This window comes from Zalophus californianus, chromosome 7, assembly GCF_009762305.2.
Source record: "Zalophus californianus isolate mZalCal1 chromosome 7, mZalCal1.pri.v2, whole genome shotgun sequence".
NCBI lineage: Eukaryota > Metazoa > Chordata > Mammalia > Carnivora > Otariidae > Zalophus > Zalophus californianus.
The window spans coordinates 51,503,196-51,518,663 of NC_045601.1; the positions used below are offsets into that span (position 1 = coordinate 51,503,196).

Consider the following 15,468-nt stretch of genomic DNA (forward strand, 5'->3'; position numbering starts at 1 on the left):
TGCTAGAGATTAAATGTTGTATCTACTTTGGCATCAATTTGTAAGGCCTTCCTTGTACAGCTAAAGTGGTAGTTGTCTGAATTAATGGCAAAATTAATAGTTCAGATCCCATCTTTGTTATGTCACGATAATGTTAATTTGTTATGTTGAAAACCATGTTAATCATGTTTAAGCTGCTGCCTTATATTGAGAACACTGTCGGCACCGCCCCCATCACGAGCCATCATCACCACTGCACACGGCAACTATCCATTTTCTGAGCATCATTTTTTTTAATAATTTTTTTTGTTTAAAACAAATAAATGAAATCTTTTAAAAATGCTGTCAATATAGTATCACAATATAGTTCCCCACGCAGAATGTGCCCTCTTTAATACCCATCACCAGACTAACCCATCCCCCCACCCCCTTCTGAGCATCATTTATGTGCCAGGAATCGTGGCTACATGTTTCACACACATTCCCTCTAAACTTCACAACATACCAACAAAGGAGGCATTGTGAGCCTTACTTCACAGCTAAAGAATGTTAAGAAAGAAGACCTAGGTTCTAGATCTTCACAAAGACTTCATTCTCATCATAAAGAGATAGACCTCCCAAAAGGCATGTTAAAAATAAATTTTAAAAATGAAGATCAGTGTTTGATCTATAGCTTGACACTTTCCCAGCAATCTGAGATAGTTTTTTGACTTGGGAAGACTCGGGAGAGATCCCACATGCAGTAAGGCAAGTTACCGCGGTAGGTAACAAAACCACGCCAACACAAATTTTCTCTTGCCTGCTCTCATTCTCTAATCCTGGTTTTATGATGATATTAATAAAAAAAGGTCTGCTAATTAGGGGTTTTTTTACCTGCAGTGTAGAACCTTCCACAGAATTCAAGCTTCTCAGGGTTTAGAGACACCTTAAGGTCATTTAGGCAGTTAGTCAGTTTTCCTTCTCCCATTAGACAACTTGGGTTTCTTCTCTGTTCTATTTGTGAGGAGGGAGAACTGAAACAACTTATTAAAAAAAAAAGCATAGGCATAATGAGATCACATCATTTGTGTCAAACTGTCAGAAAATGCAGGACGTTGTCCATGTTACATATGACTCTACAGAGAGCAAGCCGTGTACATGACGAGTCAACCCTGACTGGATACCAAATGTCTAATCAGGTAACACAACTGCACACCACAGAAGTTATGCAGGGTAACACATTTTTAATGTTTTATTTTGATATAATTTCATATTTATAGAAAAACTGTAAGTATTGTCCAAAAAAACGCCCATTTACTCTTTCCCAGATCTACTGATTATTAGTATTTTGCTCCATTTGTTCTTTTTTCCTGAACCACTGGAGAGCACTCTGTAGACATCTTGTCCCTTTATCCATAAATATTTCAGCGTTTATTTCCCAAGAACAAGGGTTTTCAAAGTAATACATTTTTTTTAATCAAACCACAAAGTTAACATAAAATCAGAATACATTAAAAAAAATACACGAACTACAAAAAAAAATATTCTGACTTCATTTTGCACAAGAGAGGAGTTTCTTGGCCTGTTTTGCTTACTGTGATACTCCCAGACTCTACCATAGTGCTTGTGTACACAGCAGGAGCTTGACAAATACCTGTTAATTTCTTAATTATGGTGTGATACTATATTGACAGCATTTTTTAAAAGATTTCATTTATTTGTTTTAAAGAGACATAGAGAGAGATTGCAAGTGGGGGGGAGGGGCAGAGGGGGAAAGAGAGAGAGAATCTCAAGCAGACTCTGCACTGAGCATAGAGCCCAACATGGGGCTCCATCTCACAACCCTGAGATCATGACCTGAGCTGAAATCAAGAGTCTGACGCTCAAGCGACTGAGCCACCTAGGCGCCCCTATTGACTATATTTCTAAACAAAGTACTTCTAAAATAAAGCAAAGGCAATAACAGCAATATATTCAATCATGTCTTTATTTCCTATAATTTATAGTTCCCCAGTTACAAAAAGGAAAAACTTTTAGATGTTAAGGACTCCTAGGAAATGAACTTTTTAAGATGAGACAAAACAGATTACAGTGTAACCAAATTCATGGGTGGACCTGCTCTCTCTTCACAGGTAGCGGTTCCTGATGTATTCTCGGTACATGGAGGTGTCTTCTTTTCCAAGGGGCTGCATGATACCTTGACTGGCCTGAATGTGGGCTTGGAAGATCTCTGTAGATTTTCTGTCTACTCTTGGAGGCTGAACTTCATAGATGTTGTCTTGCGAGAAAGTGGAGATAGGTGTTCTATAAAAGGGAAGAGAAGACAAGGCTACATTAAAGAAAATAAAGTGAAGGACCCACAGGGAGCTATGGTCTCAAAGCATTTGAGAGCCGCTGACCTTGACCATGTGGACTTAATAGTAATAAGTGATGGTATTGACCTCCCCATCCTCTAAGCTGGCTTCGTCTCCTGCCCAGGGAGTCCTCCCTGAAGCACAGGCTAGGTGGGCACCCCTCCTCTGTTCCTGCAGCCCCAGGCACACCTATGCCTGTGCACCCATGCCTCCCTCACGTGACTGGACTAACTTCAGGTGGGGGCTGTACATTTTCCTCCTTGACACATCATAGGAACTCAATTTTTTTTGTTATAATAATTTTGTAGCCTATAACTTTATTGAATTTGTTTGTTAGTTCTAAGGGTTATCTATAGTTTTTAAAGGAAGATTTAGTAGGAATCCGTGAAGTAAGGGATATGAATTCCTTCCTCACATTGGTAAGAAGAGCAAATGAGTTTATATGTATAAAGTGCTCACTTAGCATAATGCCGGGCACACTGTAAGTGCTCAGTAAATGTGAACTATTATTAATAATTACAGGTGTATAATTCCTTATCTGCAATTCTGAAATCCTAAAAGCTCTAATAACCAAATGTTACTTTGATGGTAAAACCTGACCCATTTGAAATTCATTTGGTGGCATATCCTAACCTGAACCAACAACATTCATCCTACTTTGTGTGAATATTAATGTGTTTAATTAACAGACAAGTCCTCAGATCACACTGGGGATGGACCATCCTGTTATACTAACACCCCCAAAATTGTGAATTCTGAAACACATCTGGCCTCAGGCTTTTGCTGAGGGATTGTAATCTGCAAGAGGCAGCTTCCTTCCTTTCTGGAAGGTATTGAAAAGCACCCAAGAATCTCTTTACTCAAAAATATCCCTCCATTCCCAACCACCCAGCCTAACTTAATGCATGAAATTTCCTTCCACCCACTGGAGAAGGTGCTGTCTCCAGAAAGGCCTTGTCAAAATGCAGTTTGGTGTCTGACACAACCTTTACTCATTGAAGATTGAGCACCTACTAGTTATTCTATCCTTAGCTGAGAGCAGGCCTTTGAGGGATGAGTCGGTCAGCCAAGTCAGGTGTGATGCAGAGTGAGCATGAGTGTAGAGTGTGAATGGAAGGTCAAGAAGGGGCCACTGATGGGGAGGACAATCAATGAAAATGGTGTTGTGAGGGACTGGTGTACAATGACAACACATTCCACCACGTACCCCAGGGCTGGCCCTGGGAGGTAGGCACTTCTTACACCAGGGCACCAAGATAACACAGAGAGAGAAGATCCGAAGAATTTATTCTGCTGAGCTGGACCCTAGCTCTGCTCATCATACCAGAGGTGTCAGGAAGCCATCCTGGATGTGTGGCTATTGGGTTAGCTGGGACCCCTGCGGCTGGGGGAGACTCTCTGCTGTCAGGGGCAGAATTAGGCCTCAGCCCCAGCTAGGTCTGGCCTTGGGATGTCAACAGTTCAAAAGACATCAGGAAATGCAGACACACAGTGGAAGGCAGGAGTTGTACAGTAACTCCCCCATCCTCTTAGGACGCATTACCATCAAATGGGGGTCTTTCTTACCCAGAAAACAGTCAAGGTAGCTCACCGTGCTTTGTCTTTACCTGGAATGCTAACACATCCTGCTACGGCTGGAGATGTACTAAATTACGTTAAAATAAAATATAACTGGAGGTGGAGTATTCTTTCTGCAAGCCAGCCTCAACTGTTTTCACCTCAGGATAGTATATTTCAACTCAAACTTGGTATATAGTTTGTGAAATGCTCCCATTCTTTAAAGCACTTAAATAATTTCACACAGTCTTAGAATGTGACCTTATTTAAGTAAATAAAAACCAAAGGAAAATGATTTACTTAAAGTTAAAAAAAATGAAAGACAAAGGTGAAAGAGTCCTGAGATGTCTGAATCTCAAATCTGTCCTCCAGCCTGGCTGCAGTGCTTTCTTCAAAATACACGAGTTACAGTTATTCTGATGTCTGGGGAGAGCACATTATAATGGTGAACAATTAGGATGATTAATAATATGAACTCTTCTCCTCAATTTTCACAAAAACATAGTAACTCTCCAGTCATTTACATAATTCACATTGAAATGCTAGAATTCTTTAATGACAGATAATATTCAGGATCAAACCTTTTTAACCTGAACCTTTAAAATGAAGATTCCATTATGGTTTTTAGAGATTGTCATCAAAGTACCAGCCACACACAGCAACAAGCCCTGACACCACACCATCTACACCTGTCTAATGTCTTCAACTTCTCAAATCCCTTTTACATATATGATCTTACTTAATTTTCACATTCATCCTGGAGGCAGGAAGCATTGGGATTATACCCTCCATGCCACAGAGGAGATATTTAAAGTCAATTTAAAAATGGAACTAATGGTTTCTGTCCTGTCTTTGAAGCCAGACCTTTGCCCAGGACCCATTGTGCATTAAGGACGACCTCTTTGGCAGAAATCACACCAGACAGTCAACAGATATAGGAAGATACCATCTGGGTACTAAACCTTCCTGGGTTGAGAAAGGGGAAATGCCAAGTGACCAAGGCATTGTTTGATCCTTCAGAGGTCTCCGCTGACTACGCAGGTGGGCCGGCTGCGGAATGTCATAGCGCCTGGGCACAGTGACCGCCCATAGATGTGGGGCCAGGACAACCTTGAATGGGGCCGGAGACCAGTCACTTCCACCCAGGGCCTTTGCTTTCTGACCAGTCCTCACCCTACTTCTTGGTTAACTACCTCACTGCCGCGTGGAGTAATGGAAACCATTACAAACACTAAATATGAAATGCCAGACATCAGCCTGAAATGTCATCAGACTGAGTGGCAGGTGGGTTTAGGGCTCTAGTACCACCTCACTGGGGTTTCAAAACAACGCAGGGAGTCCGAAAATGCTTCAACTGTCCCCTTTGTCCTTTTTATTCTTCTAGATTCGAAGTCTATGTTAAACAACAAAGTTGTAATATCAAAATGGTTATTACTGGATTGGGGCCAGAAAGATGCTTAAGACATACCCAATCTTGTTGGCATAATCAGACAAATGAGGAGGAAGAAACCGATTCACAGATAAACTTTTGTTTCTTCATTTTACTCAGATGTCAAGAAGTCAGTGATGACGAGCTCCCCACGGTCTTAAGGCAGTAGTTCTCCAAGTGTGGTCCCCAGACCAGGAGCATTAGCATCACCCGGGAACTTGTTAGAAATATAAATTCTCAGGTCCTACTCCAGACCTACTGAATCAGAAACTCTGAGGGTGGGGCCCGGCAAAGATGTTTAGCAAGGCCTCCTGGTGATTCTGACACTTGCCAAAGCTTGAGACTCTTTGGTCTAACCAAAATATATCTAAAATGCTAAAGAACATCTTATTTGTGGTCAGTCAGCAGCACTGAACACTGGTAAGCAAGAAATCTCTTTTCAAATGATATGCTACCACTAGCCCTCCATCAAGAATCATAATTTGACATTTAATTGTAAATATACGAGCAGTAATATTAGATGCACCACACATTTCCTAATGAGGAGATACGTCTGATTTCCCCATTAGCTTACACATTTACAAGGTGGGAAAGAAATACAAAAACATCCAAGACCCTCATTAAGGGGCTGCTGGTCAGCACCTTGTCTCTGAGGGTATTGGAGGGAGATGGATAACCCTTCTTTGAAGATGGAACTAGGTTCTGTAGATAAAAATAAATGAGCCTGCACATTTGTAATTATAATATTTTATCTCCAGAATGCTAGAATTCTTTAATGACAGATAATATTCAGGATCAAACCTTTTTAACCTGGACCTTTAAAATGAAGATTGCTTTCAGTACTACACGGAACAGTCTTTTTACTAGCTTAGATGGCATCTGTTTCTAGATAAAAAGACCAGTATTTAAACACTAAATGATGTGGAAATTGTGAAACTGCTTTCTTTTATTCATTCTATTGGGGAAAGCTGGCTTATTACTACACTTTCATGGTGGAAAAAATGGCTCCACTTTTCTCTCCCGACCATAAACAGAGGGGGATTTTGTTTTCAACTTCTCCTCACAGCCCCCAAAGACCTCCTGCCCCTAATCCAAATGCCAGTAGTATTTCTGGAGATAAAATATTATAATTACAAATGTGCAGGCTCATTTCTTTTTATCTACAGAACCTAGTTCCATCTTCAAAGAAGAGTTTTGTATTTCCCCTCAAGGAATGTTACAGTCTTATTTAAAATAATATATTTGCCAATTCATTTATGGGCTGCTTAACTCATACTGCTCAGTGTGCTCAAACACCAAAGACCAATGACACTTGGCCTTCACTGCAGTTCCCATTCACAGAAGAGACACACTTCAGGCAGAAGTTCATAAGGTGCACCACATGTTTTTAAAGAACATACTTACTGATGCCCTTTTATGCTCTTTTTTAAACGTGGTCTTACTCATTTGGTTATAACATGACCATGTCTGATAATAACCTATCTTATCCTTGGATGCAGAACTAATGTTTGAGTCCCTTTTAAAGTTCAGTTCCTACTGAGGCTTATTTCCTAACACACACTGAATACTTAATAAACAGGTTGATCTGACAAGAAAATATTTAATTGGTCAGACTGAAATGTCTTCTGAATTTAGTTATGTCCAGGTAATTTGTGGCTGGTGAAAGAAAAACGGGACAATATTTATATAATTTCAATAATATTATACATGTGATACTTGCGCATCTGTTAAAATCTTCTATTTTTCCTATGATTATCATTTTGGCATACATCAAACCCCATTTGGCATTTCCAGAAAATTTAGTAATGCTTCTGATCACAGAATCTCTTTCCCTTCTGTTGCTATCAGTTTTGCTTCTTTCACAGCACCAAACGATTCTTTGTTGGTCATAACTGATCCTTAGGTCATTTCTTTCATTATTTCCTCTGCTTTCCAAGAGAAAACTATAACAAGGGCAGGTTCAAAATTGATCAGATGCTCTGGTCTCAGTGGAGTAAAACCTCAGCAAATGCCTTAAAAGCACCAGCCCTTGATTATTCGTCTATTTGTCTTTCTGCAGGTTTTATAATTTCTATTAGAAAACAATAGCCCTTATCACCTAACCAGCAGAGGGGTCTATGATACACATCACCATGAAATAAATTTCTCTCTTTCTAGCCTTTACTGCTGCTCAGAGCTTTCAGCCCTCGGTGTGTGGACGCCAATCTAACATTTTTTTTTTGATCATCCATTGCTTGTCTTTAGTTGCCTTATTAGGCTGCTTGTATTCTTCCAATAATGTACTCCTATAGTGAAGCCTAGTCATGAATCTATTTTACCAAGATGATGTGGTGAGAATGTGTTTGCTTTATCATGTTAAAATCTCAAGAGAATGTGGCATATTACTCACATTCTGTGCATAAAGACACCTAAATCCAAAATGTAGCTCTCAAACTGCACTTGTCCAATATGGTAGTCATTAGCCACATGTGGCTATTTAAATTTAATTAAAATTAAATAAAATTTAAAATTAGTTCCTCAGTAGCACTGGTCACATTTCAAGTGTCTGATAGCCACATGCAACTAATGGCCACTGTTGCACACAGTGTAGATATCGAATATTTCCATCATCACAGAAAGATCTATTGGATAGACTGTTTTCGAACCTCTTTCCTATTATTTTTTCCTCACAAATTCTGGGTAATTTTAGGTCTTTCTAAGCCCATTACCCTAATATATCTCTGTATGGCATTTATCACACTCTGATCTTTTATTTGTGTATTTATATGCTTACTAGGAATACGAACTCCATTTTGATCACCTCTTTATCTCCAATGCCCAGAAGAGCATCTGGCATACGGTAAGCGCTCAAAAGTTATTCATTGAATGAATGAATGACCTCTGGTTAAGGAATAAGATTTTATCTTGGGTTTCTAAATTCAGAACCTAAATTCAGTGTGATTTGGATTACTTGAGATGATAAGAAAGCTAGGGTTTCCCATCAGAAGCCTTGCTCTTCAGTTCCTTTCTTCAGATAATCCATAAGTGGACAAGGAAACTGAGTGCCTTCTAGTGGGGTAAAGCTATCAAAGTTGCTCAAAAAACAATGGTGAGGCAGAAGGGGTGGGTCCTTACCCTCTAGAGGTGAGAAAACAGTGACTCAGGCAGATTAACGAAGTTACTAAACGGGCTGAAATCAAGAGGAACGTGTCGATCTTCAAATCACCTCTAATACAACAAAAGACAAAATACACCCCTCTGTTCTGGGATCTGAGAAGGCAGGCACTGCCTCTATTCACTTTTACATACCTTTCATGCCCATTTCGACACCGGAAATATGGGTAAGCCCTCGTTATTTGCTGCCTTGCCCCTCTAGGATACTTTCACATGTCTTTGGGTATATACATGTGATACCATAGAGTAAAGGTGATGGGCTTGAGGGGCAAATGCTTACCCACGTATTGGGAAATTAAGCCATGTAAGTAGCTGCTGGTGACATTCTAAACATTATCAAGGTAAAGAAATTAATTTCCTTTTTATTCCTACTAAAAGACAGCAAGTCTATATTAACACACAAAATGCTATGAATCTAGGGGGCCCATGGGTGGCTCAGTCAGTTAAGCCTTTAAGTCTTGATTTAGGCTCAGATTGTGATCTCAGGCTCATGAGATGGAGCCCTGCATCGGGCTCCACGCTTAGCAGGGAGTCTACTTCTCTTCCTCTCCCTCTGCCCCTCCCCTTGCTTGTGCGCGCACACGCTCTCTCTCAAATAGATCTTTTTAAAAAATGCTACAAATCTAATATATGATCCCTAACAAAGTCCAATTATTTCAGCCTTATTATGCCGCTGAAAGCTAATGAGCATGTCACAGAATAATGAACAAATCTGATTTCTTTATACACAAACATTTTTTAATCCTTTTAATAGCTGCTATTATAACAAGATGATTGGGCTGTCCTCCAGCAGAGACACTGAAAGGGAGGTTGGAAATCTCATAGGCAGGTTAAAATTCATTAAGGAGAAGAGGACAATAATGCCAGTCTTTAAACAATCTACCACAGAAGAAGCAAAAAGTGGTGATGAGAAGGAAATGAAGAATATAATCTGTGATGGTGGAACATAAAATGTATAATCTCACACACTAGAGATGCAGGCTGCTCGGTCTGTATATGAGGCCCTTCAAAGGCTCAGCACTAAGGAACCTTGACTCCACACAGCAGACTAGGTCTTTAAAGATTTTGACAGGACAGGAGTAGGTGGCTTTTTGGTAATGGAGAGAGCACGAAGACAGCAAAACCCTTCTTGGGTGTGTTTCTCAAACACTCATCTGCCTTCAACCTGTCAGGAGCCATGTCAATGACAGGCCACCCAGAAAGCACGGCAGTCTCACAGAAAAGGAAGATTTTATGCCTAAACCTAAGCAACAACACAGAACAATTATTTATAGAACATGATGACCTTAACATGTCTCAAAAAATATATGCATATGTCACATCTAAGGCTGCTAAACTCTATCTTTTGAAGACTCATTTGTCATTTTTCATCAGATCTACTAGATGAAGAAATAGCATATGTTTACACACAAACATGCTACATATATAAAATATTTATATATAATATAGATTGATGCTCATATACACTAAAATACATATTTATGCTTATGTACATTATATATATATGTGTGTATACACACACACACACACACACACACGTATTCTTTCAACACAATGCTGTGGGAAGGGCAATCCATATATTTCATCCCTCCCCACAAAATGATATACTCCAAATGACCCCATGTGAACTCATTTTTACCATGTCCATTTTATGGACATTTACAATGTGCAGATACTGGAACAAAAAGTATAGCTGATGAGCTTCTGGGGTATTGGAGCCAGTAAATTTAGATAACATATTGTAATACTTACTATTTCTTAGATAGAGTTGGAACATCTTGCTCTTAAAATGTGACTTTTTATATTGTTATATATAAAAGAATCAATGTAATACACATAAGGGCCTTAAAGCCTGTTACAGGTGTGTCAGGGTACAGTTTTTGGTGATATTACATCACTGCCTTATATATACGTCAATTAAACATAAAAAATTAACAATGTTTACCCAATACTTACCATGGAAAAACTGTGCTTCAGAATTATCACTGCATTTCACATTGTTATTGCAAAATAAAACACAGATACAGGAAACCACACAAAACAGACACATAGAAATATTATAAGGTGAACACCACCAGGTCAAAAAACAGAAATTTTGGCAGCTAAGCCAAAATTCCATGTGCCCCATTCCCATCAAAACTATAGTAGCCATTATCCTGACTTGTATAGTAATCACTTCCTTGCACTTTTAAAACGACTTTTTCATTTAAATGTGCATCCCTAGATGTTAGTTTAATCTTGCCCATTTCAAAAGTGTGATATGCCTTTTAATCTACAGATTCTCTCTCCTTTCTTTTCCTTACAATTCATCGGTTGAAGAGTCCAGGTTGTAGAGTTTCTCTCAGCCTGGATTTTGCTGACTGCGTATTTATAATGCAGTTCAAAATGTTCCTGTGTCCTTTATATTTCTGCAAGTCAGCAATTGCCTCCAGAAGCTTGGTGAGAATTTGCTTCAATTGCTTTGGCAAGTCTATGGGTGGTGGTATGCTCTTTCATCAGGAGGGCCATACTGTCTAAGTTGTTTATCTCTTTTGATGTTAACAGCCAATAATGCTCAATGCCTACATCTGCTAACACTGGGGACTGCCAATGTTAATTATTTCTTTTTCATTAATTAGTTGAAACACTGTTATGTTTTCTTTTTAAAGATGCTTTCCCTCACCTCTTATTTGGTTATCCAGTGGTGTAATTCATACGATTCAAAGTGTCATATACTTGATTCTTTTTCCCTTTATTTTCCAGTTTTCTGGATAATGAAATGGTTCCCTATATCCTTCCAAAGTGATTAGGATTTTTTTTTTAAATTATAAACTCATGGATTTAAACATATTTGATGAGTTCCATTCCACTGCAACTATTATTACTATTGAAGTTCAAATCATCCTATCTTTGTCCAGGGGGAGCCTCTTCAAGTTCACTCCTGAGTCCTCTTGATATGACCCCAGCAATCTTTAATAACTTTCTTGCTATCTGGATTGACAAGATGTTCCAGGATCCTTTTGTCCATTTCCTGACACTGACCTGGAATCAGCTACTTCACCCAGAGCTCTGGTTCCTTTTAGTGGGGAATTGGTTATTTTAAGGCCACAATGTGGGTACTAGGGATTCTCCTTGTTCCTGGGCCACTGTATGTGTACATGCAGGCACCTACACATATACCTGTGTGTGTTTATGCCATGCTGGAGAGAATCCTGCTTCTCAGGGACAAAGAAGATGACAGAATTAGAACAGCCCGTAATTATTCATTTGATTTATCCCATACTGAACCTCCATCTAAACACTAGAGTAACAATACTGCCACCACCAATATGATTCCTGGAGACACTCTATCTGCCTATGCTCCCCGCAGTACCTCCCCATTTTTTCCACATACTATACTCTCCCCCTTTTAACCTGCATTTTGATTCTATGAGTTTATAATTCACAGTGGTCTTCATGTCACTGCCTCTCTAGTCATTTGGATTGTCTCAAGCTCCTTCTCCTCTACATCGCACAGGAAGGCCTCATGGGAACAATATGCCAAGTTCTTACTTGTAACAGTTTATCGCTGCTTTCATACTTAAAAGATTTGGAAATAATATCCTCAGCTCACATTTCTTTCCCTTGAGAATCCTAAATATATTACTCCATTTTTTTTATATAAAGAGTTACATGTAAAAAATCTGATGATCTAATTTTTTCCCTTAGAAGTCTTTCCTTTGGTTTGATATCTAAAGGATTTTTTTTTCCCTTTAAAGTCTAGTTTACTTACTATACTGTATCATTCTGGGTTACCACTCTCATGTATGTGGTGTGCTCTCTCAATATATAGTTTTAAGTAGTTATTTCAGAAGGGTTTTTTGGCATTACAGTTTTTAGTATTTTTTTGTTGTTGTTCTCTAAGATTTATTTATTTATTTTGAAGACAGAGAAAGTGGGGGGGGGGAGGTGCAGAGGGAGAGGGAGAGACAAGTAGACTCCTTGCTGAGAGCGGAGCCCAGCACAGGGCTCGATCCCATGACCCTGAGAGCATGACGTGAGCCGAAACCAAGAGTTGGACACTTAATGGACTGAACCACCCAGGCGCCCCTAGTATTTTTTTGTTGTTGTTCCTTTGCTTTATTTTTCTTCTTCAAGACTCCTATTATCCATAGTAAATCTTCTTTGCCTATTGCCAGTATCTGACACTTTCTCTTAAAATCTTTTTCTTCCTTTCTTTTTGCATTTTTAAGTTTTGCATTTTAAGCACATTTTGAAACAGCACACTTCAGTTTTGATCTCTTTTACTGATGTCTTCCTGGCATGCTTTCACGGTCTGCAGGGAAACATCCCTGCTCTGTCTTCTTCTGTTCTTCTCATCACTTTATATGATGTTGGATCTTGATACTTTTCTGATGCTCATTATGCAAAATGAGTTTTCCCGAACCTTTAGAAGGTGTGATTCAAGCAAATCTGAGTGACTTGACAGAACTCCCTCTTGGGTTGTTTTTGTGAAGTATTCAAAACCATGGCACACTGCTTTCTGAGATGTCCTGCACCTCTTCCCTTTCTTGGCTTTTCTCTTTCCTTCATATCTACTGTCATTGTCCTGCTCAATTTTGACTCCATGGGGAGTCAGATGGGTCCCCAGGCCTGGAAGGGAGCTTTGGTGGTTTGGTTTCAAACACTGATGTGGCCTAGACTGCCTCAGCTCCTTTCAGAACCCACCCGGAAGCCCCCGCACTCAGCTGGTACTGAATCAGGTAAAAGCCCTCCCCAGTCTCAGCTGCTGTGCTCAAATTGGCCTGTAGTGATCTCCTGCTAGCTATTCACATGTGTCGGATACCCTGTTGTTCCTTCCATGCTCCTTCCTCTTGTATAAACCCTGATAAAATGCAAGTCTGGTGGCTCTTGGTGGTTTACCACCACCGCCTGCTTATATTTAGGGATTTGTGGGGATACCTTATCACATAGTTTTGAGGTAAACGCCTATGGGTATTTGGTTTTGCTACCTGGTTGTTCAGTTTTATGTGAGGATTCAGAGTTTAAAACTATGTTGTTGCTGTCTTCTTCCCAGAACCAACTAGGCATAGCTATATTTTTAGAGGGGAGGGAGGGGCCGAGGGAGAGAGAATATTAAGCAGGCTCCATGCCCAGGGCAGTGGAGTCTGATGCTGGGCTGGATCTCAGGATCCTGAAATCATGACCTGAGCCAAAATCAAGAGTTGGATGCCTAACCAACCGAGCCACCCAGGCGCCCCTAGACATAGCTATTTTTAAAAGAATATTTTTCATCTATCTCTAAAGCTGATGTCTAAATTTGATACGTCACTGCCTGCATGGTTACACTGTCCTTGCTGCCAAGGCAGACACTGCCACGACACCTCTGCTCATCCAGGGCTGCTCTGGGGGCAAGTCTTCTCCAGCCTGATTGCCGCTTCTCCTCGGTCAGGACTTGCTCTCCTCCAAGACAGCAGTATACTCCAGATGTCCAGATGTGGCAGCTATTCAGTGATGCAGAGAGGGGGGAAGTAGGCAGAAGGTGGTGGAGCCCTTCATCTTCTGGTTCACCTGCATCTGGCTAACAAGGCAGCACCTCCCAAGCAGCAGCAGTCCAAGCAGAGTTAGGAAAATCAGTTGTTCTTTTATTGCAGTGGATGGGAGACGGCTAGTATACTGGTTAGATTTGGGTCACGGAGCTTAGTGGACAAGGCAGCCCTCCAGAGGGCTGCCCCAGGACCTCACTCCACTATCTGAGCAGGGTGCCTTCACCATTCTGGCCTGATGGGAGTGAAGGCTGCTAATGCAAATGGCGGCCGTTATGTTTCCTATCTTCTCCCTTTCTGAGAGTTTTTATTTTCCTTTGCAACCATTGTATATTGGGAGCAGACAGGGAGTCTTTTTGTATATAGGTCAGCAGATTACAAGAAGCCTCATCTGAACCTGATAAAGACAGCTGCACAGAACCTCGAGATCGTGGGCGTTGATGGGGGTGCAGTAATGTAGGGGGGAGGAAGTGGGTTGCACAACAGCACAGGAGTATGCATGGATACCTGGGTGGCTGGAGGGGCAGACTGTAACAGATAACAGCATTTACATTCCCTCATATCTACCTGAACTCCCCCCTTCTAGTGTGCAGGAGCTGAAAAGTGGAAAAAAAAAAAATCCCACACTCCCCTGCAATTCGGGTTCAAAATGTGGTTTAGGTTCTACTCACCACTTGTAGTCACAGGAGGCTTTGATTTAGAACTGAGTCATATGGAAAGAAGTGAGCTCTTGGGTATCAGTTCAACAGACTGCGGCAAAGGCAACACATTCTTAAGTTGGCCGCAGCGGTGGTGGCTTCCTGATGAGAGCTGAGGTGGCCGGTGTTGCATCTAGCAGCTACCTGGGATAGTTTCCTGATTAGGGCAAATGCAGAAGCCACTCTGAGGGTTTGCCATATGCTTTGGGGAGTTGTTCCTCAAAGCCTGGTCTAGAGTTTTTTCTTCAGCCCTCCAGTGATTCTGAAAGTCACTTAAAATCTTATAATAAATCACTTCCAGTTTATTCTACCTAGAATGGATTATGTTTTCTGCAACTGATCTCTGACCAACAGAGTCAGCCAATGAACAAAACGCATACAGCTCCGGCTCTCGCTTTCTTTACCAAGGGGCAGGCAGCCAACCTTCCCAGGTGAGCCCTGTTCCTAGATGGTCCTGGCAGGGAGGGGATACTTCCAGCACTTGGGCATGTGTATGCTTGCTGCCTGAGGAGACGGAAGGGACAGCCTACCACAAGCACACTGATGAGCAATGCTGGTACTTTCTATGTTTTGGCCATACCCACTGATATTTTTGTTCAGCCACGTATGGCAGAACGACATTGCACATTCTCTCTGAGAACTGTCAAATAAAAATGTCATTTGTGTTTTTAAAAGAACGTTTGGGTTCAATGAATCATGGAACACTATGTGAAAAACTAATGATGTAATGTATGGTGATTAACATAACATAATAAAATAAAATTTAAAAAAAAAGACCGTTGGGTTTAGAGAAATGAAGAGGGAAGATTTTCAGA

General features: G+C 40.5%; 1 protein-coding gene across 5 annotated transcripts in view; it reads right to left on the reverse strand.

Annotated features, from left to right (window-relative positions):
- Positions 1–1,793: 1,793 nt before the first annotated feature.
- Positions 1,794–15,468, reverse strand: part of FIG4 (FIG4 phosphoinositide 5-phosphatase) — a 129,789-nt gene continuing 116,114 nt past the window's right edge. For 4 of the 5 annotated variants that reach the window (XM_027603009.2, XM_027603007.2, XM_027603010.2 and 1 more), the window contains one exon: positions 1,794–2,262. In XM_027603009.2, coding sequence (XP_027458810.2) covers positions 2,085–2,262 — 178 coding nt within the window. In that variant the 3' untranslated portion in view covers positions 1,794–2,084. The remainder of the gene's footprint in view (positions 2,263–15,468) is intronic. The other variant, XM_027603008.2, reaches the window with a different exon arrangement.